This window comes from Aquarana catesbeiana, linkage group LG03 (assembly GCF_042186555.1).
Source record: "Aquarana catesbeiana isolate 2022-GZ linkage group LG03, ASM4218655v1, whole genome shotgun sequence".
NCBI lineage: Eukaryota > Metazoa > Chordata > Amphibia > Anura > Ranidae > Aquarana > Aquarana catesbeiana.
The window spans coordinates 623,401,297-623,424,487 of NC_133326.1; the positions used below are offsets into that span (position 1 = coordinate 623,401,297).

The following is a 23,191-nucleotide window of genomic DNA, read 5'->3' on the forward strand; positions in this document are numbered from 1 at the left end:
TCGCCTGACAAGTAGCGTCCCGTTCTGTACAATGGAACCGTTCTAATCTTAGACTTAGAAAAAACTTAGAAAAAGGTTCCTGTACTACTTTGGGGGCGACTTGAGGCGACTTGCATAGACTTCTATATAGAAGTCGTTTTGCAAGTCGCCGCCCCTGTCGTGTGCAGGTCGCCTCGGTGAGGCGACCTGCAAGTCGTGCCGCCCCTAGTGTGAACCGAGCCTTACATTCCTAGCACATTCTGGGAATGTAACTGTCACATTGGCTGTGCTCTCAACCAAACTGTCAAACCATCCAATAGCTAGTGTCATGACTGATCACATGTGCAGCACATGGCAGTTGAAGAACAAACAGAGGCCAAGATGGCAGCTTCCTTGGCTGAAAACAATTGGAGGGTGTACTTCTACTTTAAGCACAAGATTTGCTGATGGTAGAAAGTGCTCATTATTAACCAATAAAGAAGACCTTAGTTTTTCTATTAACTTCCATGGATTGGGCTGTGAATGGGGTACCCCTACTAGGACTTGGATCTGCATTTAAAGATTCCCAATGCAGCAACACCTCCTGGTTGAACTCGGTATTGCAGAGCAACAAAAAATATATTGGTTTTAGGAATCATCGTATCTGGTTAAACAATCTGTAAGTAACACGAGGGAAACATGTTGTTTTCTAAAGAGTCTGTGGGAAGTTGGAACGCGTCTGTTCTAAGGTGATCTGATTGTATTTGATAGTACCGCTTTTCTTACTAACATTCAGGAATAAATTAGGCTTTGAAAAATACTAATAATGAAAAAAAATGTTAAAAGCTAAAAAGGATCTGGTCTTTAAAATAAATATGCACAAAGTTAAACATTTATGAAAAATATGAAAACATTTCCCAATGCTAGTATTCCTCCTCACTGAAGGGACTTGCAGTGTAGCGTAGCTGATGGCATGCAATTCTTTTCTCAGTGATTCTCTTTTGAATACATCTAGCCTTGCAGGGTAATAAGTGACCCCCCCCCACTGAATTAAATATTGGTTTAATTTATTATAACAAAATAATATTTTAAAAAATTGTAACTTTGGGGGAGCGTCCTTGCATGTGGCACTGTATATGGCTTCTGTGGTCTCACTTGATCACCAGTGACAAAATGGTTCATGAAACTGATCCTTGCTGTCTGTCATGCCTCTTATATAGGATCTGGTACATTTGTGAAGGTAGGAAGGTCAATTTTAAATATAAATTGCAGGTTGTACAGGGGTAAGTTATGTCTATTGTACTTTTTAATATTTTAGGGGTGAAGACTAAGAAAAATGCGTGTGGTTATAACCAAGAGTGTCCTTGCTTGTCAGATATGGGGGGAATTTGGTGAATTTAGGGTCATACTTGCCTTGCCTTTTTTTTTTTTTGGAAGAAGTATGGAAAACAGGAAATCATAAAGATAGATTTATGATATGCTTTAGTATATTTTCCCATGTGCTATTATTATGTGTGTGTTTTCACAATACACATTTTAATAATAGGCTCAATAAGCTGAACACAGGAATTAAGTTTGGGCCAGTATTACCTGGAAATATGGTCATAAATGTGGAATAGCTCTTCACTAGCAGCTAGGTCCTTTGTTGCAATTTTAAAATTGACACATTTGTTCTATTTTAAGTGTATGTGTTGTTGTGTGTGGTTGTTGTGTTTTTTTTTTTTTTTTTTTTTGTTTTTGTTTTTGTTTTGTTTTTTTTTGCTTTGGCTATAGTAGGGAAGGTTAAAACCTGTCAGTTTATTGTATGCCGTGTCTCGTTGGAGAGATTTCCCTTCATGTCTTGTTGCTTCTCATCTCTACAGATATTCCCCTCTTAGACAGTTATCACCAGAATGCGTATTCTTATTGGAAGATTTCTACTTATCTCCTTTTTTGGTGACAACTGTAAAATTTTGGATTTCCCATTACATTCTGTCTGAGTGACAATGATCACCAGGACAAATAGAGGGTAAATCTACCCAGAGTTGAAGAGATGGCATTAGAAGACTGACAGAGGTTCTAACTCTTCCAAAACAAACAAAAAAAATGGCTATACTTTAGGAGATTGAGGCCTATTAACCTGGGACCTTGAGTCAAATTTAATGACTTTTTCACCTTTTATTTATGTTGAGCTTTTTGTAGTACTTTTTAATTGCCATAATTTGTAACAAGAATATCAAGTACTATTTCTAGAACATGAAGCAAAACAGTTGTTTGGTTCTGGTAAGGTAGGTTGAAAAGATGTTCAATAAGGCAGGTATAAGAACAGTAATTTTGTAAAAACTACAATATAACTTTTTCTGACCGTTAGGGCATAGCCTCTGGACTTGGCATAGTAATTACTTAAAAGCAGAAGAGTTTGCTTACGGAATGCCCATAACTTATAGCAGATGGTGATTGTGGCTGTTGACACACTTCCAATCTAGAAGGAGTCTCAAAATGACAGATAAATGGATGATGATGATCATCACAAGTCGATGAAGGGTGCTGGGTTAGCAGAGAGACACATTAGAAGACATGGCCACTCGACTGCGAAGATGTTTGGCAAAATCCACTTGTGTCTGGGAGAGAACCTGGTTGATGATAGACTTGGGTAACCACCCCTAGGAGAAAAATCAAACATGAGGTGGAGTTAGAATTCGAAACAAGACATACAGAAAAAATTTGGAGGCATGTAAAGTACATTATGGGTGCCAAGTAGTCCCTATTTGCAAAAGCATATCTTATTTTCATTACAAATCACTTTTCTTCCATTCCCCTATTTTCTTCAACCTGTCGATTATCCATCAAACCCTTATGGCCCCTTCTTTTCTTGGATGAAAATTCTAACTTTAATGTATGTTGTAGGATGAAGGTCACGTGACCTGTAAACAGTAGCTGTTCTTATACAATACTGTGGCAAATGTGTGTTACCGAGAACTCTGTATTTTAATTTATAAGTTAAAAACAGTTAGGTTCTCTTTGCCTAATTTGGTCTAGTAGTTCTCTTTTGTCTAGTAGGTTTAAGTGCTGTGAAGTCTTCATATTGAGTTGTTCCCTATCCACTTATTGTTCCACTATGCCAGTTACATGTTGATTGAGTAGCCACATTTAATGGTGCAGGCAGCAAATCTGGTTGTGTAAGTTGCTGTACCTTAAAAGTAGATGGGGCTAAGCTTTGTCTGTTTATTTTGTATTTAGCCCAGTTTAGGTGCTCCTTTAGGTTTATATAGGATCACACTTTACAGTGCATTGACAATGTGGAGTAACTTATGTTGTTATTTACTGTATTATACATATTTGCAAATGTTTGCTTTTATAGTTGTTTTTATAATTGAGTTGTCTTTGCTGGCTAGCATGATTAAGTGCTGGGGAATTTTTGTATTGTTCACAGAAAATAGATGCCCTTCTGCTGTTATGAACCATCTAGCACACACCTTTAGGTCAATACTGAGAAGCCAAGTTAGTTTAGTCTTTGATGGATCTTCAAGTACCGGATGTAGAACCATACATGTAGGCCCGTTCTCTGCCCTGGAATCAAACACATTATACACAAGTTAGATACTTTACTCCTTGTTTCAGGAGTCTAATATACTGCAAATTATCAGTGTGTGTAGTGTTTTCACATTACAAAAAGAAATATACATAACTCAGACACACAGATAAAGACTAGCTTGATTGGTTTATATGGGTTCAGGTTACTATTCTTCATTGTTCATTGCCATGCATTAAATAAACCCTAAAGTGTAGCATAATACACAACTATTTTAAATCGGTGAAAGATTTGATGATTGGTTGCTTTGTGTTTCCTACAAATTGCAGATTTCTCTTCTGGGAATTCCTCCCTGAACGCATAGGGCCCTAAACGCAAGTACCAGTCAGTGTTCAGTCACAGTCTGCCATAGACTTGGAAGCTGCATCTGTCCCTAGTGGGTGCACTAAAACGCCAGGAGGGATGCACTGTAGCTAGACAGCCCTCTGCGCAAGTGCGCAGGGCTGATGGTTTTTCCGTCGGAATTCCGCTTAAGCTTGCCTTGTATACACACGGTCACACAAAAGTTCCCTGGACTTTCGACCGTCAAGAATGTGGTGACGTACAACACTACGATGAGCCGATCGTGTGTACGGGGCATTAGGGTATTAAGGGCAATAGGTTCAATGATCATCTACCAAGCCCTGTAAGTAACATTAAGGAAACGAGTTGTTTCCTAAAGAGTCCGTGGGAAGTTTAAATTAATCTGTTTTAAGGTGATAATCTGAATGTAATTGATAGTACAGTTTTTCTTGGTAAAATTCAGGAAAAAAAAAAAAATTAAAAGCTAAAAAAGGTAAAACCCCAGGAAGGATGCACTGTAGCTAGATGGCCCTGTGCACAAGGGGCCTTAGGGTATTAAGGGCAATAGCAGTCCTGTTTTATACTGTAAGGCATGAGACAGCACTTTTAGAATAAATACAAAAACAAAAGAAAAACCATACCAAAGTGTCCCAAAGGATTTCACCTATACCAGTTTTATGAGTGTCAAGATTTCAGCACCAAGGAGCACTATATAGTATATCGTTATAGTAGCAGATAGCATGAGCAATAATTCCACCCTGCAAAAGCTCAAAAATGAAAACCGTAATGCCTTGCGCCAGGAACGGCGCTTGGATGACAGCGCTCACCCATTCACTGGTGAATGGGAGGGAAAAGACTAAGCAATAGTGCAGAAACTATATTAAAACGATGTACAATAAACAAAAAAACAAAAACAAAGGGGGCTTAGGAGCTGGTAACCCTAGAAAAAAGGATACCAACAGACCAGGAGTGCAGCTGTCAACAAAGAGGAGGGACTTCACCTGTATGAAAACAAAATCGGGTAGGATGGAGAGAGACAGCGCGACCATTCTGGTGTAGTTAATTCCATATAATTTATTCCAAACTATTTATAATATATAATTCATCCACTCTTGTGAGTTGTGTGTGTGTGTGTGTGTGTGTGTGTGTGTGTGTGTGTGTGTATGTGTGTGTGTGTGTGTGTGTATATATATGTGTGTGTGTATATATATATATATATATATGTGTGTGTATGTATATATGTATATGTGTGTGTGTATATATATATATATATATATATATATATATATATATATATATATATATATATATGTGTGTATAATATATATATGAACTTGTTTGGAATAAATTATATGGAACTTGCTACACTGGAGTGGTCGAGCTGTCTCTCCTCCCCTACCCGAATAATTCCACCTTGCTTTACTTGCTAATAATTTATACCTAACCTTCCTGTGTTGTGTAAATTTAATAAAAATCTATTTTTATACTTTATCAGAACTGGCAAAAATGAATTGCAATTGGACTATTTTATTAAATGCAAGAACACATTACCTGATGTAGCCTTTCTGCTCTGGCATTCCTCCAAACCTTGTCGACATGCCGGCCAATATGCAGGTGGAGCCTCTTCTCTTGTTGCAGCGAACACTTACAAAATCCCGAGGTCCAACAATATTTCCCGCAGTCTCTGCTGCTTTCTCGTGTGTTATCACGGTGTCGTTACCAATTCTTTGAAGAATCTGCGCAGAGAAAAAAGTGTTTTAAACAGCAATCCTACTAATCACGATTTTTATCTTGAGGGGATAAATAGCAGAATTTTCAGATTCAATAAAAACTTTAATTTTTTTTATACCTGTAACTGTGAGCAAAGATCATCACTATACTTACTATAGAACTATTGAGGAAATATGTAAGCTTCCATTTCTAAATTTCTTCTTCTGAAAAATGCTAGTTTTTTGGCTGTCCTGCTTATTCAATGTCTTCAGTGGTTTGAGTCGCTGACCAGGAACAGGTTTGCATACTAGGAGTTCTGACTGTACTCTAACTTTGTTGGTGCAGCTTCCACTGGGTCAGTGGCTCAAACGCTTGAAACCAGAGCCAGGTAACTAGCATTTTCAGAAGAAGGTAAGCTGTGGAAGCCTTCATATTTCCCTCATTACAGGTTTTATTTCAAGCAGAACTCCAAGCAAAAATCATCACCTCAGTTAAAATTTTCAACAAGTATGTCCTACCGTTAAGTATACTCCATATGCCCAGCTCAATAACCTTCTCCCTCTGAAATTATGGGTCACCTAATAGGTGACTAAGATATGACCGCTGATTTCTTCCTTGGAATATGAATCCCCATTTTGTGAGGGACAATGTCAGAAGGGAACAGCACTTTGGTGAGGTCATCCATCTGCTCTACATTCCTATAAATGTATGTACAGTGCGGGGGTACCCTTGAGTGTAAGGTGAAAATCTCTTATCTGTTGCCAGGGTTGGAGGGTTCCATTTATATTTCGGCTCTTGTGGCCTGAGCAGGGTTCTAACTCAAGTACTAAACCAAGGTAGCTGTGAGCACTGTAGTTGTGATGCTATAAGTAATAGCATATTATTTCGACCACAAGTTGGAGAACGAATTGTAAATCATAATTTTAGCCAGAGAACTACATAATAGCCAACACCACTCTATAATCTTAGAGCTGTAAAAAATTCTGCAAGTGGCAATATTTGTTCCAGCAAGTTGTCACTTTATACAAACCGCACACATTACCCGCTGACTGTTACAAAGGCTGAACCACTGTAAACATATTAATGACTGAGATTAGAGCACATCAGACTCTAAGAATGTTCTTCTGTAGAAAATAAAGCAGATGCCAAGGCCATTGCGATAAGGGCTCAAGGAAATGTGGGATATCGGACTTGCTCCTCCAAAAATAACTGGCAGGGGACTGCAATCATTTTCAGTATGTTGGAATTGGCATTATTAGGATAAGAGCCTCATTATGACAAATAACTGTTTGAGGGTGGTTATGCAAAGGCCAGTTATGTGCCAACTGGACAACCTGATGCTGTCTAGTGCTTCCCTATAGGAAGTGACTCCAACCATTAGAAGTGCTCATTGTAATACACAGGTCCTTCCTACTTGTTTGCAAATTCCAACTGTCAAATCCTTCTCTTTTTATGGAGGAAAGAGAAGGTGCCCAACCAATATGCCACCACTACTTCATGTTGGGTGACTCAAACGTATGATTTGGCATCTAACTGCCTTTGTTTTTGAATAAATATCTCCCAGTCCTAAAACTATGTATGGCTACTTTAAAATCATTTCCCAACAGAGGCAGGAATTCTTTTAGGATTATGATGGACCCATGGGAATGAGTATTTTTTTGAGAGAGGGCTACAGTGGTCCTGAAAATACTGCAATATAAGGCTGATGCATTGATGGACAGGGAAAGCTCCTCTAACATCTACCTGATCTAAAAATCTATTAATACGCATATGGTTCTTGATATGATTAGTGAAAGCACTTTTCTAGGGAGGAATAAAGTGGAGATGGCTTAGATAGCTGTGATGGGAGTTCTTTATCCAGAAGTAGGTCACTGCAGTGGTGGATGGGGTTGGATGGGCAATAGTAATTTGAGGGTCAAGCGGGTTGCACCTTACCTAGAACTAGAGTGCATATGGCTCCCAACACATCCTCCCTTTCATGGGTCTTTATTTTCAATATGTCTTTCTGAATTTTGACTTTTATTTTCAATGTTATATCTCTCTTTCTCAAATCTAATGTCATGATGTGACTGGCTACTATATTTGCCCTTGATGTTTCAAACATCCAATGTTTCAATGGCCAATTTCATGCCTGTTCAATGACTTGCATCCTATCGTAGTTGGTTCCTTACCAGTTTTTTTCAGATTAGTGGGTTTTCATAAAGGCAAGGCATTAAGGCAAGGACATAGTTTAAAAAAAAAATGTCAAAACTGCCACACTATATTTTATTGTTAAATAGACTGTGCAATATAGGAAAATGTGTGATTTTTTTTTTTTCAGTTTGTTTATTTGGTTTTCTTGTCATAGTACAGAAAGTGCAAAACCATGACATGCATGTAAACAATTCCAATACTGTTACTAAGGCACATAAAGAGAGAATATATCAAAGATGTGAAACAAACAGGATCAAATTGCACATCGATATGACTGATGATGAGGGATAACCCTACATGATGTAAGGACATTAGTTGTATCAAAGAGACCTATGTGTACATACAAATGATATTAAGTATTCACAAACAGACTGGGTTTCCCCTCCGGGTGAGACTGTAAGTGAACCATCATAAAAGACAGGCAATGTGTAATATGTTTAGGCTTCATCAAGTGGTCACGAACCATATAACTAGGGTTCTTAAAATCTGATTAATACAGAAAGTGAACCAGAAAGAAAAGAGGAGGAGGTGGGGGAGGGGAGTCAAAGTTGAGGGCAGTCAAGGCCATGTCGTCCCAGACTTTAGGTATCTCTAGACAAGTATTGTATCCAGGGTTGACATGTTTTAATGAATTTAGCCTGGTTGTTATAGAGATTGCAGGTCATCTTATCATTAATCATGATCCAGTTTAATTTTTGTTGGAACTAGTCAATAGTAATGTTTGACTATATCAAACAACATGCAATGGCTATCCTAGCGAGCAGAATCATGTATGAAATTAAGCGTGTGGTGTGTTTAGAAAGACACTTATCACATTGCTGAAAGATAGCAATGTCTGGGGTCCTAGCAAGATTTACATCTGTAATTGAATGGATAAAAATGAACATGGTGATTTCCTGACCACAGTGTCTAAAACAAAGGGAGGAGGCTTGTGACTTCATCTTGACAATCCTTGAGGAAACCATATACCATCTCAATGGCGTCTTAAAGTGAGATTCCACAAAGCCTGTGTTATTCAAAATCTTAGAAAGATTATTGATTGTGCCATGCCATTCTGGGAGTTCCCAAGAAATGTTGAGGTCTTTTTCCCAGTTTTCCATGTAAGGAAGCTTGCGTGCAGAGTCAGTCAGTTAGCTATATACAATAGAGCAGGCATCACTAAATGGCGGACCATGGTCCGGTTTCGGCCCCAGTGGCCATTCTGTCCGGACCGCAGCCTCGCCAAGTAGTTACCTGTGTGTCCTCTCCCTGTCGGCGGCTTGCTCACCTGCCTTCTGATGCAGCTATATACACAGCATGGCAGGTGCGGCAGGTCCATGCTTTCTCTAATATCACTGCACTGCCCCCTCCCCACACTGCCTTATTCACACAAAACATGAAGCACGGCCGCTCTGGACAAAGTGGGTGATTGGTTGCTAGGCAGTGGGGCAGTCCCATCAATAAATCACTCACAAACGTCCTGCCCGTTGTCCAGAGCGGCCACGCTTCATGTCTTGTGTGAATAAGGTAGGGTTCTGTGGGGAGGGGGGGAGAGTGCTGTGCTGTAAAGGACAGGGGTTTGATATCGAGAGAGGGCTGTGAAGGGGGCTCAGCCTGTGATTGGGGGGTCTGTGATTGTGGGGGGGTTCAGTCTGTGATGGGGGTCTGTAATTTGGGGGGTCAGTCTGTAATGGGGTCTGTGATGGGTCAGTACCAGTTTGTGATGGGGGGGTCAGTCTGTGATGGGAGGGTCAGTCTGTGATGGGGATTTGTGATGGGTCAGATCAGTCTGTGATGGGTCAGTCTGTAATGGGGGGTCTGTGATGGGGGGTTTGTGATGAGGCATGGGGGGATGCGACGTAAGGGGGGTGGGGGCTGAGGACACTGATGTAAAAGTGGGTCTATGATGTAAAGGGGGGGCTGAGAACACTGATGTAAAAGGGGGTATGTGATGTGAAGGGGGGACTGAAGACACTGATGGAAAAGGGGGTCTGTGATTTCTGCACTAGCACAACACAGGTATCTGCAAGGGCAATAGAAAACAAATGTTTTCTATGTGTCCTGTTCACACTGCAACAGGGCCCCTGTATGCTAAGCAGTGTGGTGCAAAATGCATACTGTTTCTATGCACCGCAACTGAGCTGTGGTGCATAAAAATGAATTAAATGTATTTTTGACATTTCAATAAAGTTGAAAGAAAAAAAGCACAAAGTGTGATATGTGTGGGTCGTAAAGGTTTGTGCATATGTGTGTGGTGGTGGGGGGGTGGGGCGCTGTGATGGGAGGCTGTGAAGTGGAGGATATCATGTGGAGTCAGCACCAATATGACATTCAGACTTCCCGCTGGAAGAATTTTAATCCAGTACCCCTGCAATAGAGCTACGGCCTTTTACTGTGTATCTAGTTTTACAAGATTTCTCAAAGAATGACAATGATAGGGGTTGGTTAGTCTTGTTACGTTTGTCCTTCAAGTATAAAGTGATTTGGTTATATCGAAATAATTAAAAGGAAGGTGGCTGCAATGTGGATTTATAATGAAAATTGGGGATTTTATCAGTCATTATGGGCAATAGCAAACATTCTTCTTTCAGACACATTTACTTATCCTTAAAGGTCAGTATTTTTTAATCATGATATTTTGCAGTCTCACACCAATCCCACTGATTTTAATTTAGCAGTACACATGGCAGGTCAGAGGCTACGTTTGACCTGCTATCCACTAACTTCTTTGAACACAGCATGTCCTTTTAAGGTGCTGGCAAAGCAGGTCAAATGTAGCCTTTTCCTTCTATGCCAGGAAATTCATCAAACTCAAGTGGAGAGCTCCCACGTCTGCCCTTACCCTGAATGCATGGAAATCATTAGTCAACCTTGCAGTACCCTTATATAAAGAAATTTACTCTAGTAGAGGATGCCCCCTAAAGTTTCAAAAGGTTTGGAACATATGACTAGAGTCTGAAACGACAACTGTAGAACGAGAAGACCCTGCAGGACTACCGATCTGATTAGATTTCACATATGAGATGATGGTTCCTCTGACTGTTCCCCTGGGGGTGCATTCTGACTGACCACGTGCCTATAACCACCCACTTTGTTGTAGACTTTCTTGGGTGATACCTGTCGTATATCACATATCTATGTAAATTGCTGAGCATTACACTTATCCTGTTATTTTTAGCAGCAAGCTATGGGGTTGTTTTGTTGTTTGTTGAACTAGTTTAGGCAGTAGTTAAGGTATGGTATGCCTTGCCTAATGTTTTATACACCTTGAGCCGGGAAATGCCCAGAGGCTCTGTTATATAACTTTTCTTTTTCTGAAATAAATAAAAAGAATTTTTAAAAAATGTAGCCTTTCCTTGGTAAATACTACTTTGCCATTCAAATGCATGCATTTGTGTTTAAATAGCAAACTCGAAATGCCAATTGGCATGTGCCCTTTTCTGGTTCCTTAAGAAATGCATATTTAGGCACACTGCTCAACTGCTAACAGGAAAGTGTAGGTAATCCTATGAACATAGAAGTAGTACCATGACTGTCTGACTGATTATCTATTTCTGTGACATCACACAGACTTAGCTCATGTGAGGTTATAAAATACAACTGGAACACAGTCTGTAGGCAGGATGAGCAATATGAGCCAAAGCTGTGATCTTATTGGCCATACTAAAAGTTGTTAGTTTTGATACATGGGGCCAACAGATGGCCACTCGTGCTCTGTGACATGTAGGAGAGAAGCTGGTTTCCAATCAAAGCCATTTCATGCTAGCAGTGCCCAAAAAAAAAAAAAATTCCCAAGGCCACAGTCACATATTTTTTGGTTTAAAAGATGACCATGATCCAAGTTTTGTCATACCCGCACAAGTCCTAGTAGTTTCATGTTCTAGTGCCTTACAACAAAAGCCCACCAAAGCTGCAATAAATGTAAGATATATTACCGTGCAATAGGTGCCTTGAGAATTTAGGCAAGTCTGGACATAGTAAATGGCCACTAAACATGAAGCACAAAATACATTTCACAATAAGAAAACTATTCTGAATTAGACCTCACCAGGAAAAACATTGGGTATTATCCTACCTTGATTTCTTTGACATTGGGATTCCACTCTCCCATGCTTTCCATGTTGTCCACCAGTTCTCCATAGACTCTATCCAGAGGCTTTTCCACAACCGCCTCAAGCTTAAAGACCTTTCCGATGTCTGGCAAGTGCTTACTTAATACTTTATCTCCATTTTCCTTTAAAAGAATAATAAACATTCAGTTGGTTGGAATAAATACAAAGATTAGTTTGATAAAGGCTGTGTCAGAAAGAACACTGTGTACTTTTTCCAGAAATGAGTGTCAGTATTTATTGACAGATGTATATCTACATAGTTTAGACACTTGCAAAGGTGCCTTGATGCAGAAGTCTGGCTTACAAGCCAGACTTTTCTGGCAATACTTCTCTTGTGGGTCACAGCACTAACTTTTGCTCTCCTGTGACACAGAATTAGCTGGCATCAGGCTATAGCCCGCTGTCAGCTGACATCACAGAACCACTCCAGGCTCTGGAAGGATCCTGACCATATTGTTGAGATCCACCCAGCTGCCTGATTGACGGCTGGCTTTGGCTCTGGCGTCAGTATTTTAATCACTGACCTCGAGCAAGTAAGAATCAAATTTGGTCAGAGTAAAGTCAGGTCAGTGACCCCCACAGTGTTGGATCCAGTAAATCGTCAAGAAAGTCTAGCAAGGTGAATTTTAAGAAGTAGGTCAGCAGTGACCGCTTACATGAAACTTTACCGACGGGTGTCCTTTAATGTAGAGCATTTCCCTCCTACTCACACAGTGCTTGCTGAAGTCTGTGTGATTCACATCTATATAGAGCCCATGTGAAATAAACAAAGTGAGTCAGAATCTCTGACATACTTTTGTATTAATTTTCTGCTCACTTTTCATAAATCCTCCTTTCCCAATAGTGTGTCCTTTTTAATTTTGTGCTTTTAATTAAACAAAAAATATGGACTTTCAGTTGGAGAGCTGGAGGAAACATCAATGGACTACAAGTGCACTGTTTACCACACTTCCATTGAGAACTACAAGTCCATCTGATCTCTGTGAATAATAGACACAGCTATGGGGGAGATCCATTTGCACCCTAAATACAGTTGTAATGTATCATGGTGCAAAAGGTGGAGTTACCCTTTAAAGTCCATGTAAAACATCTAATTTTTTAATCTAAGAATAATAAATAGGCATTTTCAATACAAGTTGGCATGTTAAACGTTTACATTTTTAAAAATATAACCCTTTCTTCACAGTTAATGTATAAAGGAAACTGTATTTTTACTGCACTTTGCTATCAGTACTGGAGGAAGGGGAGGGGGGTGCAAGACTGGGATTTTATATGATTTAATTAGGCTCCTGTAGTTGTCAATCTACGGGGCTGTGGATGGAGCTGGGTACGGCTATCCACTTACAGGGCTGTCAAGAGTACCAACAGTTAAGCAGCTATGGCAGCACCTTCTCAAAGAAAGTACCTATCCTATGGTTCCACTGGCAGGATCAATAGGTATTTACAAAATATTCTGTTAGTACTTGTATGGGCAGCCTATAGTGCATATGCAATTTTAGTGTTTAATTATTAATTGTGTAATTTATATATTGTCCAAATGTTAGCTGATCAAAAATTATAAAACTTGGCTTACCGCCACAATCTCTACTTTCCATCCATCCTGCTCTCCAAGGATGCTCATTGACTTCTTTAGTGCCTCCTGTCCCTGTTTGATGTAGGATATCTCTGCTTCATTAAAGACTTTTTCTTCAAGCCTCGAACCTGATGGAAATAAATATTCATAAATCCACAAACAACATTGCTGATGTTGATGAATGGGCACTCAATAAAAGGTGGTTCCAGCTCAAACACAAGAATACTTTCTGTTCAGTTATGAATGATGGTAAACATAAGAGCGATTGATGGACTTACTCAGTAAGGAACTCCTTCTTCGAACTTGGTTTATCCATTGACTGGGCCCAGGTCCAACCAGAGCAAGTTTCTCCAGTTCATGTGAGAGAGCTACAGCGGCTGTCCTCCGTAGACCTAAATAATGAATGCAGCAAGCATACATTAATGGGTTATGAACAATATTACTGAATCTAATCTGACATATCGAAATAAACCTGCAGGAATACACATTTTGTATTTAATTATTGCTGCACGCCAGGCAAACTGCTAAATACACAGTTGCAGTGCTTCTATGAGAGCTGTTTAAGCTGTAAAGGGATTTGTAAATCTTTTTTCATCCAGTCTTGTTATACAAGAAGGCAACATTGCCAGACAGTAGGACAGGTCTTTGTTGATTATTATACTGTAGTAAAAACTCAAAGTGATATTAAAGGTAATTTAAAAAAAAAAATGACAAACCTGTTATACTCCCCTACTCTGTGTAATGGTTTTGCACAGAGCAGCCCTGATCCTCCTGTTCTTGGGGTCCCCACCAGCGCTTCTGGCTCCTCTTCTTCTCCCAGCTTGCTATGGGGGCACTCGTGCATGCCCGCTCCCGAGCCAAGCTCGAAGCATGGCTCCTCCCCCGGGTTTCTCCTCACTGGCTGTGATTGACAGAGGTGGGAGCCAATGGTTCCCGCTGCTGTCTCTCGGCAAATGAGAAGACAGAGACCCAGGAGAGCAGCTGCGGGGAGTGCTGCATACTGAAAAAAACTACAGCCTGGGCACATAACTTTTCATTTATAAATATTTATTGATAGCCACAAAGGATATCAATTCATGCTATGTGCACTAAAAGCCTTTGGAAACCTTGTTATTAAATTATTGGCAAAATTGGCAGCGACATCTGCTGTTTACTTTCAGTTTCTAAGGACTACATTTCCCATGGTACCTTGTTACCTACAAGCAGTGATTCCTGTACTGACTCTGCCTCCTCTCAGAACCTCTGTAGCTCCCAAGGCAGGATCTGTGAAATGCGTGACACAGCAGTGCCTACTCTCAAGGAATACCTTGTCTCCGCCTCCTTGTAATGGGTGGGGCCTGCTGGGTCACTCCCTCTGTTCTCTGCTATGTACAATGCAGGGATGATGTCACTGCTACTTCTACATGGCACACAAAGTGGAATTATATCTTCTGTGGTTATTAAGTAATTTATTTAAATGTAAGTTTAACATTAGCTATAAATGTTGCTCTTTAATAAATAGCACAAAAAAGCCCAAAACATTTGAAAGTCTTTGTCCAGTTTTTTTTTTAGTTCTATTTCTGCATGTTTGACTGTTGCAGAGTTCCACTCAATTCCTGTCTGGTGGAACCATTGTCAGCAGGACAGGAAGTGAGAATAAATCTCTTTAACCTCCCTGGCGGTATTCCCGAGTGTGGCTCGGGGGTTAAATTTCAGTACCATTAGCAGTAACCCCGAGCCACACTTGCGATTGCATCTCAGGTGCAGGTTACTTACCTTGTCACCAGGATCCTGCGAAGTGTCGATCCCCCCCGCTGTGTCTGCAGGCTGTGTCCTCCGCCCGATGCCTCTGCGACGCACGGGGGCGGGGCCCGGTGACCGGTGACAAATTCAAAAAGTACAGCATTCATAACACATACAGTAAACTGTAATCTTACAGATTACATTAATGTATGAAATCTATTCACCTCCCTTTTGTCGCTAGTGCTTTGTTCAATGCCCTGCATGCACTTTTATATTATATATACTGTGCTTTCTGCCTGGAAACTTGAGAATGTCCATGGCAAACAAAAAGTGTCCTTTTACGTCAAAAGTAGGTTTAGATCAGCTAGATAACAGCGATAGTAAATTAGAACACTTGCAAAATTGAGTGATAGTGAATCGTGGGGAAATTCGTTTTATTATTATTATATTATTATTATTTATAATTATTTATAGTTATTTATTATACTATAATTTATGATTTTGTGTTTCAAACTTTATCAAACCCGGGATGTCTGCTAGACTCTCGTTTGGACAGATTTAAGTGACTTATTCCTAAGAATTACAGGCCTACAATATAAAACACCAAATTTCTATGCAAAACAATGTACCGCTTTGAGATGCAAAATTCTGACCGAATCATACCGACAGGGTGGCTACCACAGCCCCAGATAGCATTAAAAATCTGACAGGTCCTTCCAGATTCCATGCAAAACTAAAAAAGATGATTTTGACTTGACATGCACTTTGAAGAAGTGCTCAAACCCCCAGCATAATACTACGAAACCATGACAATAATGATAATAGCATACTTACCAACATTATGGTCTTGGATCCTGGGACACTGTTATCCCCATCCAAGAATATGCCTTTTTTCCTGCCCATTTTCTAAATGGGTGTGTCCAAATAAAGCCCACATTATGAGTTGTCCCTGCCTCTAAGTATGAATGCCCCCCCACAATTTTTTTTAATTACAGCTGGGTATGTGCAGTAACTCAAATGTGGTTGGTGCTGTGATCCTGGAACATGGCCTGGGGCACAACATTGGCAGAACAGAGGGCCAAGAAGCCACTAATAGGGGCATATAGTTATACTGCTAGAAGAACGACACCTCTGCGCTGGATCACATGTATATATACGTGATCCTGCTCTTCTGGGTAGAATGCGCGCTGCCTGCAGCACGCTCCCGCTGTGATCATGCATAGCGGGAGCCCAGCGGTGGGCACCACGGACTCGATGTCTGCCGGCACCCGCCGATCATCCAGCACAGAACTGCAATATGCTTATGTAAACAAGGCAGATCACCATTCTGACAGGAGGGAAGGCATGGCTCCTGTGTCTCTGCAAAGCAGGAACAAAGGATCTATGCCTTCCCCTAGTGAAAGCACCTGTTTAGAAAAACACTTGCTAGGAACATAGTTAACCCTTTGATTGCCCCTGATTATCCCAGCCAGTGACATTAGTACAGTGACAGTGCATATTTTTTAGCACTGATCACTGTATTTGTGTCACTGGTCCCCAAAGAGTGTCAATTAGTGTCAGAATGTCTGCCACAACATCGCAGTGCTGCTATAATTTGCTTTATCTTGGTCAAATCTTTTTACATCTTTAATTTGACCTATAATCTGTGCAATTTAGTTCAAATCAAACTGAAATTGTTGTTTAGTGATGAAAATAAATAAAAAATAAAATAACGTGGTCTCATAGGTGTACACATCCTCTTATAATTAGGGATGCGGCCGTGTTCAGAATCAACCAATCACATTCAAATTGATGCCAAATAGTAGTACACACCTGCCATCAATGAAAGTGACTCTGATTAAGCCCAAGTTCCGCTGTTCTAGTAGGATTTACTCAGTTGCCTCCTACAGCAAAAGCCATGAACAAAAGCTTACAAAGCATCAAAGGGATCTCATTCTTGAAAGGTATCAGTCAGGAGAAGGTGCAAAAAAATTTCCAAGGCGTTAGATATGCCATAAGAGACAGTGAAGACAATCATCAACGAGTGGAGAAAAATATTGCACAACAGTGACCTTACCAAGAAATGGACGCTCCTCCAAAAGAAAACTGCCCTGGGAGGCTACCAAGTGTCCTACAGCAACATTAAAGTGGTAGTAAATCTTGGTAAAACAAAACTGACCCCCTGCAGGCTCATGTCATAATGTGTTAGTACGCACCGCATACTAGCATATTATGAGAGACTTGCCCAAAAATGGTTCCATGCTGTCACTGCTGACAGGGATTACATTTTCACTCGGTCTGCCTTCCAGGTTCGTGGTCTCTGGCCATTTGTATGGTTGAGCCGTGATGACGTCACTCCCGCCACACCAATGGATGGTGTCCATTGGGAGCACAGTGAGCAATGCGCCAGTGCACGTTTAGAAGATATTCACTGTACCTACAGGTAAGCCTTATTATAGGTATACCTATTACCTTATTATAAGGTATTACCTTATTATAGGCTTACCTGTAGGCACTAGATAAAAAACGGAGTTTACTACCGCTTTAAAGGAGATGCAGGAATTTCTGGCAAGTACTGGTTGTGAATCACATGTGACCGCAATCTCCCATATTTTTTATATGTCTGGTCTGTAGGGTAGAGTGGCGGGACTGAAGCCTTTTCTTACTAAGAAAAACATACAAGCCTGGCCAGGGCTGCTGTTAGGCTGTATGGGCCCCATGATTTCTATCTGACAGGCCCCCTCCAAAAAATATTAAAATTATATTTTCATTAAAAAAACACAAATCGCCCTGGACCCCCCACGTTCTTTCTCCTTCACCACCACGAGATTCCAAGCAAGATCTATAGGAAATCCATCTTGCCTCTCCTGCTCACAGCAGCAAAGAGCTGCATCCCACTGTACTGGAAGCAGACACAGCCACCGGCGGTAGCCGTGTGATTGAAAAAAGTAGTCGAAATTAATGCAATGGAGGACCTGGTGGCCACGGATAGGTGCCTCCGTGAGAAATTTCTCAAGAAGTGGTTTTATTGGCACAAGTTAGTTTATTCTGATCAGCATGCAGAGTTGGTGACTTAACTCCCCTGGGAGCTGGGAATAATGGAAAGGCTCCCCAGATGTGGCTTGAAGGTGCTGGCTGGTGGTTGCCCCCCCCCCTCCTCCCCTCTCTTTCTTCCCCCCTCTTTTTTGTTACTTTTGCTATTGCTCTCCTTTGTTGCTTGGCCCTTTGGGTCATACCTGCTCTCTCGATCTTTTAAAAAAAAACAAAAAAATGGTGTTAACCGTAAAAAACTGTGCGGGATACGGAGACTTTAGTCCTTGAAGCCCACTGTCTGATCTGCACTTCATATGTTTAACCAATGATGACAATGTGATGAGGCCTTATATGTGGAGATGATCCACTGTATGTTGTTGAGGTTTCTGTATCACGTATGCCTTATTGAAATAAAGGATTGTTAAAAAAAATATAAATCATTATTTTTGGGCAGCAGGGGGAGTCGAATCCTGGACAGGGAAGGTGATCTATGAGGCATGGGGGGGGGGCACTTACAGGAACCAATCCCCTGTGTGTCTCTCCCTGCAGCAGCTGAAAGCCAAGTGGAGGGTGAGAAAGAGAAGCCACTTTTTAGTTGCTGCAGGGAGAGACACCCATGGGATCAGTTCCTCTAATTGCCTCCCCTGTTTTAACGATCACCCCCTCTACTGCCCAACCAGCCCCCCTCCCTGCTGGTGCTACCCCCTTATCAGCGGCCCTGAGCCTGGCTACATTTTGCAAAAACCCACATCAAGTCTGCATGTGTTATGGTCTGATGAGACCAAGATTGAACATTTTGTCCACAATTTCAAAACGCTGGCGCAAAACCAACACTGGGCATCACCAATAAAAACATCATACCCATAGTGAAGCATGGTGGTGGCAGCATTATATTTTATAGGCTATTTTTCTTCCGCTGAACTGCTAAAAAGCTGAAGATGAAGAGGAATTTCACCTTTCAGCATGACAATGACCCAAAGCATACATCCAAATCAACAAAGGAATGGCTTCACCAGAAGAAGATCAACGTTTTGGAATGGCCCAGCCAGAGCCCAGACCTGAATCCAATTGAAAATCTGTGAGATGACCTGAAGATGGCTGTGCACAGGAGATGGCCTCACAATCTGACAAATGCGGAGCACATTTGCAAGGAAGAGTTGGCAAAGATTCCCAAGGTAAGTTGTACCATGCTGATAGATTTCTACTCAAAAAGATGGAATGTTTTAAGTAAGACCCATTATGGTACCCACTCTATAAGGTAAAAAATGCTGATAAGTCACTTGCCAATTAAAGCGTGTATAAACCCAAGAACAAAAATGTGTTGCAGCTTACCAGTCCTTAGTTGTGGTGGCTGCATTTATTTTCTTTTTTATGCTTCATCTGTTATTTTCACCTAGTGATCCTGCCAATAATACATTTCCCATCCTAGGGTGACAACATTCACTCCCTACTGTATCTGTAGAGCAGCAGATTTTTCACTCTAGGACAGGACTACAGAACGCCCTCTTTCCTCTGCATAGTGCAGGCAGAAAGCGCAGGAAGCTTCCAGATTACAAGATTTCTGGCAGGATCAACAGAAATTTTGGTTCACTTATCAAACAGATATACCATTTATCAAACAGATGTTAAAACCCTTAAAGAGCAAATAAAAAGTTCACTGTTGAGGGTCTATATAAATGTTAAGTGAACCTCCTACAAAATATATATTTAACTAAGCCCAGATAGAGTAAAGGTGGCCATAGATGGATTGAAATTCAGCTGGTTCAGCAGGGGCAATATGAATCTCGATCCATCAATGGCTCTTCCTGCTAGAGAGCAGTTGATATGATCGGCTTTTCTCAAACGGAAATGTTGGAAATTTTTCATTTGATCAGCAATGCAGCCGATCCTGCTGTCAGAATATAATAGCACAGCAGGAAAGATTGGGGGATCCCTTTGTTTCTTTTGATCAGCTGGCTATATGAAAAAAAGATCAATATTTGGCCAGCTTAAGTTAGGGAGAGGTTCAGCATCTGAGTATTTTCCTCCTTAGGATCTATCTCTAAATTTGGTAAAAAAAAGTTCCCAACATTTTTTTACATTACCATGTTACACAAAGGACTTGTTACTCTAATGCAATAAACAAAGCAATAAACTTTCTATATTCAGTCATGGTTCTAAACACAATAGAACAATACAACTACAGTAATACATTTTGGATTTCGAGCATAATTAGTTCCGGAAACATGCTTGTAATCCAAAGCACTCTTTTATATCAAAGCGAATTTCCCCATAGGAGATAATGGAAACTCAGATGATTCGTTCCACAACCATTTATTCATAAGTCCTTCAGTTTATAGTCCATATAAAAAGATTATAGCAATGTGATAGATTGTGTAACCATAAAATGTCCATCTTCAAATGGAAGCCTCCACAAGGGGATTAGAAGCAAAATCCAGCAGGAGCTACAGAGTATAAAAGAGAAGAGAGGCACCTCTAAGTGTAGCAATATGGTTACATTTAATGAAGGTACAACATTTAGAAATTCACATGGTTGATGATTAAAAGAGGCACATCTAAGTATGCAGGCATCTGGGGTAAAGCTGTCCACGTAGACCATCCCCCATACCGCCGGCTCTCACCGCTGTCAGTCTGCAATCGTGACCGGGAAGACTACCCTGCAGTAGAGAGATCTGAAAGCGAGACTTGAACCGCTCGTGGATCGCAGAGTGGAAGGGATGACGTTGATGGCGGTGCAGAGGGCGGTCTATGTGGACAACTTTACCCCGGATGCCTGCATACTTAGATGTGCTTCTTTTAATCATCAACCATGTGGGTTGCTAAATGTTGTACCTTCATTAAATGTAACCATATTGCTACACTTAAAGGCTTCTCTTTTTCTCTTTTATACTCAGTTGTAATGTGACGCTACTTGTATATCAAGACAGCGCTTGTTTATCAAGTCAAAATGTATAAAAAAAATTTGCTTGTCTTACAAAATGCTCTTAATCCAAGGTTTTACTGTACATCTATAGTGTGTAAAATAGGTCTAAAGGGAAATCTTTTTACTATTACCAGAATTGAAAAAAAAAAAATTTTACCAGAAATAATAAAATATAATTTTGAAACCACACAATGGCAGATTAGTTGGCTAGTCCCTTTTGCAGGTTAGTTGACTGAGTTTTATGGCAATACATCACCTGTCATGTTGCGTAGATGTCGGTATGATATCCCAGCGCATAGCTTGAATGTAGCAGGTAGCATGTTTTCAATGAATGAAATATATACCCAGTAGAGGAAGGTAGTGTGAGCTGGTGATCACCGGTTATGTATTTGGTGTTGGTGGTTAGGCGCTATTTCCAGGCTCTCTGTAGATGGTCAGTATCTCTAAGCTCACACTGTATGGGCTGTCTCCTGTTGGTCTAGGTGAATAGGACCAGTGACAGGGTGAATATCTGAGCTCTTGGTCGATGTGATCTGCACTGATGGGCATGCTCCGGAATTCTTTTTAAATCCTCCAGTGTGAAGGATGGCGTGCTGTAATGACACAGATAAGGACACAACATCATTTACTGGAGGCCAGTGGGAGCAAGGACAAGAGCTACACAAACATGTCAGCTGATGATTAAGACCTGATACAACACATCAAGGCAATGATGAAGCAACAGCCATTATTACATTAACCCTATCTAAGGCAATTCATAAAATACTGTACTAGAACTGTGCAAAACATTACAAAAAATCTTTTAAAGTGAGGAAAGTTCTTCTTGTCTTATCATAAGGGACTAAAATGACTGGTGTGTTTTTATAAGAATAGTTACGTATTTAAAAAAAAAAGTCAGAAAATCGCGATAGCCTTTGTTGGAGGACAGCCGTGGTGCATTTAGATTATGTTGAATATAAACTGAACTGGTTTATGGTGAATGATAAACTCACCTGTACCCTCCATAATAATATAACTAAATTTTACAAAATGTGGGACCCCTGGATTCAGTACATCTCTCCTGTGACCTGAAAGTGGATGGACCTTCTTATCACTTAGGCTACTGGGACACCCCCTCTTCTCTTTCTTTTCTTTCCTCTTTTTCTAACCTCTTCTCCCTTTTCTGTTGGATTTGAGCCGACTATATCCTAATAGACATTGAGTGTGCAGTGGTGCCTTAGGGGCACTTTTTTAAAGGAAAGGAGCACCTATGGTCTCCAAACTGTGGCCAAATGTGGTCCTTTGCTTGCTTTTATCTGGCCCTTGGGGAAATATTTCATCCTCTGACACCAACAATATTGGACAATTCCTCCCAATGACACCAACAATGGGGCATAGTTCCTCCCAATGACACCAACGATTGGGCACAGTTCCCCCCAGTAACACCAATGATGGGGCATGATTCTTCCCACCCAATGATACTAATGATGGGGCACAATTCCTCTTACTGACATCAAAAAAAGGATCATTGTTTACTCCCACTGATGCTGGGACATTTTCTCCTTTCAATGGCCACATTCCGGCCCCCCTAAAGTCTGAAGGACTGTAAACTGGCCCTTTGTTTAGAAAGTTTGTAAACCCCTTACCTATACTTTTATTGTCACATTAGAGCTTAGGGATTATAGCCAGAGGATTCGCTATTGTCTTCCTGACTCTCCTCCCGGCCAATCCCGGCTCAGGAAGCAGGTCCTGAGACCTGACTGGCCAAGAGGAGAAGCGATCCTATTGGCCACCGAGGAGGAGGAAGGAGGAGACGCAGGGGAAGCCGCGCCACCGCGAGGAAGAGGAAGAAGCCCATGACCTAGATGGGGTAAGTGCGGGGACTGTTCAAATGATCAACCGCCCGGGGGGGGCTGGGGACCCGACCAACCGGAGGGGGGGGGGGGGTTTGGGGTGGACGGATTGCTGCCGCTCCCCCCCCCCCCAAAAAAAAAAAATATACCACCAGCCGCCACTGCTTGGCCCTGTTAGACCTTGATAGGTTCTAGTCTATACCCTGCACATGCTATATGATGGGTGCTTTTACTAATGTGATGTTTGACCTGCTCACAGGGTGCGCTTTATAGGAATAAAACTTGCCACTGGCAACTACATAACGCACCCTTCTCTATTCATAG

At 41.0% G+C, this 23,191-nt stretch overlaps 1 protein-coding gene across 1 annotated transcript; it reads right to left on the reverse strand.

Annotated features, from left to right (window-relative positions):
• Nucleotides 1–1,662: 1,662 nt before the first annotated feature.
• STAR (steroidogenic acute regulatory protein) lies at nt 1,663–21,575 on the reverse strand. The gene is made up of 7 exons (XM_073624141.1): nt 21,292–21,575; nt 13,657–13,770; nt 13,379–13,506; nt 11,769–11,927; nt 5,363–5,547; nt 3,414–3,507; nt 1,663–2,600 (listed from the first exon to the last, which is right to left on the reverse strand). The coding sequence occupies exons 1-7, from the start codon at nt 21,353–21,355 to the stop codon at nt 2,490–2,492; spliced, it is 855 nt and encodes a 284-aa protein (XP_073480242.1). The 5' UTR covers nt 21,356–21,575; the 3' UTR covers nt 1,663–2,489.
• Between the last annotated feature and the right edge of the window lie 1,616 nt (nt 21,576–23,191).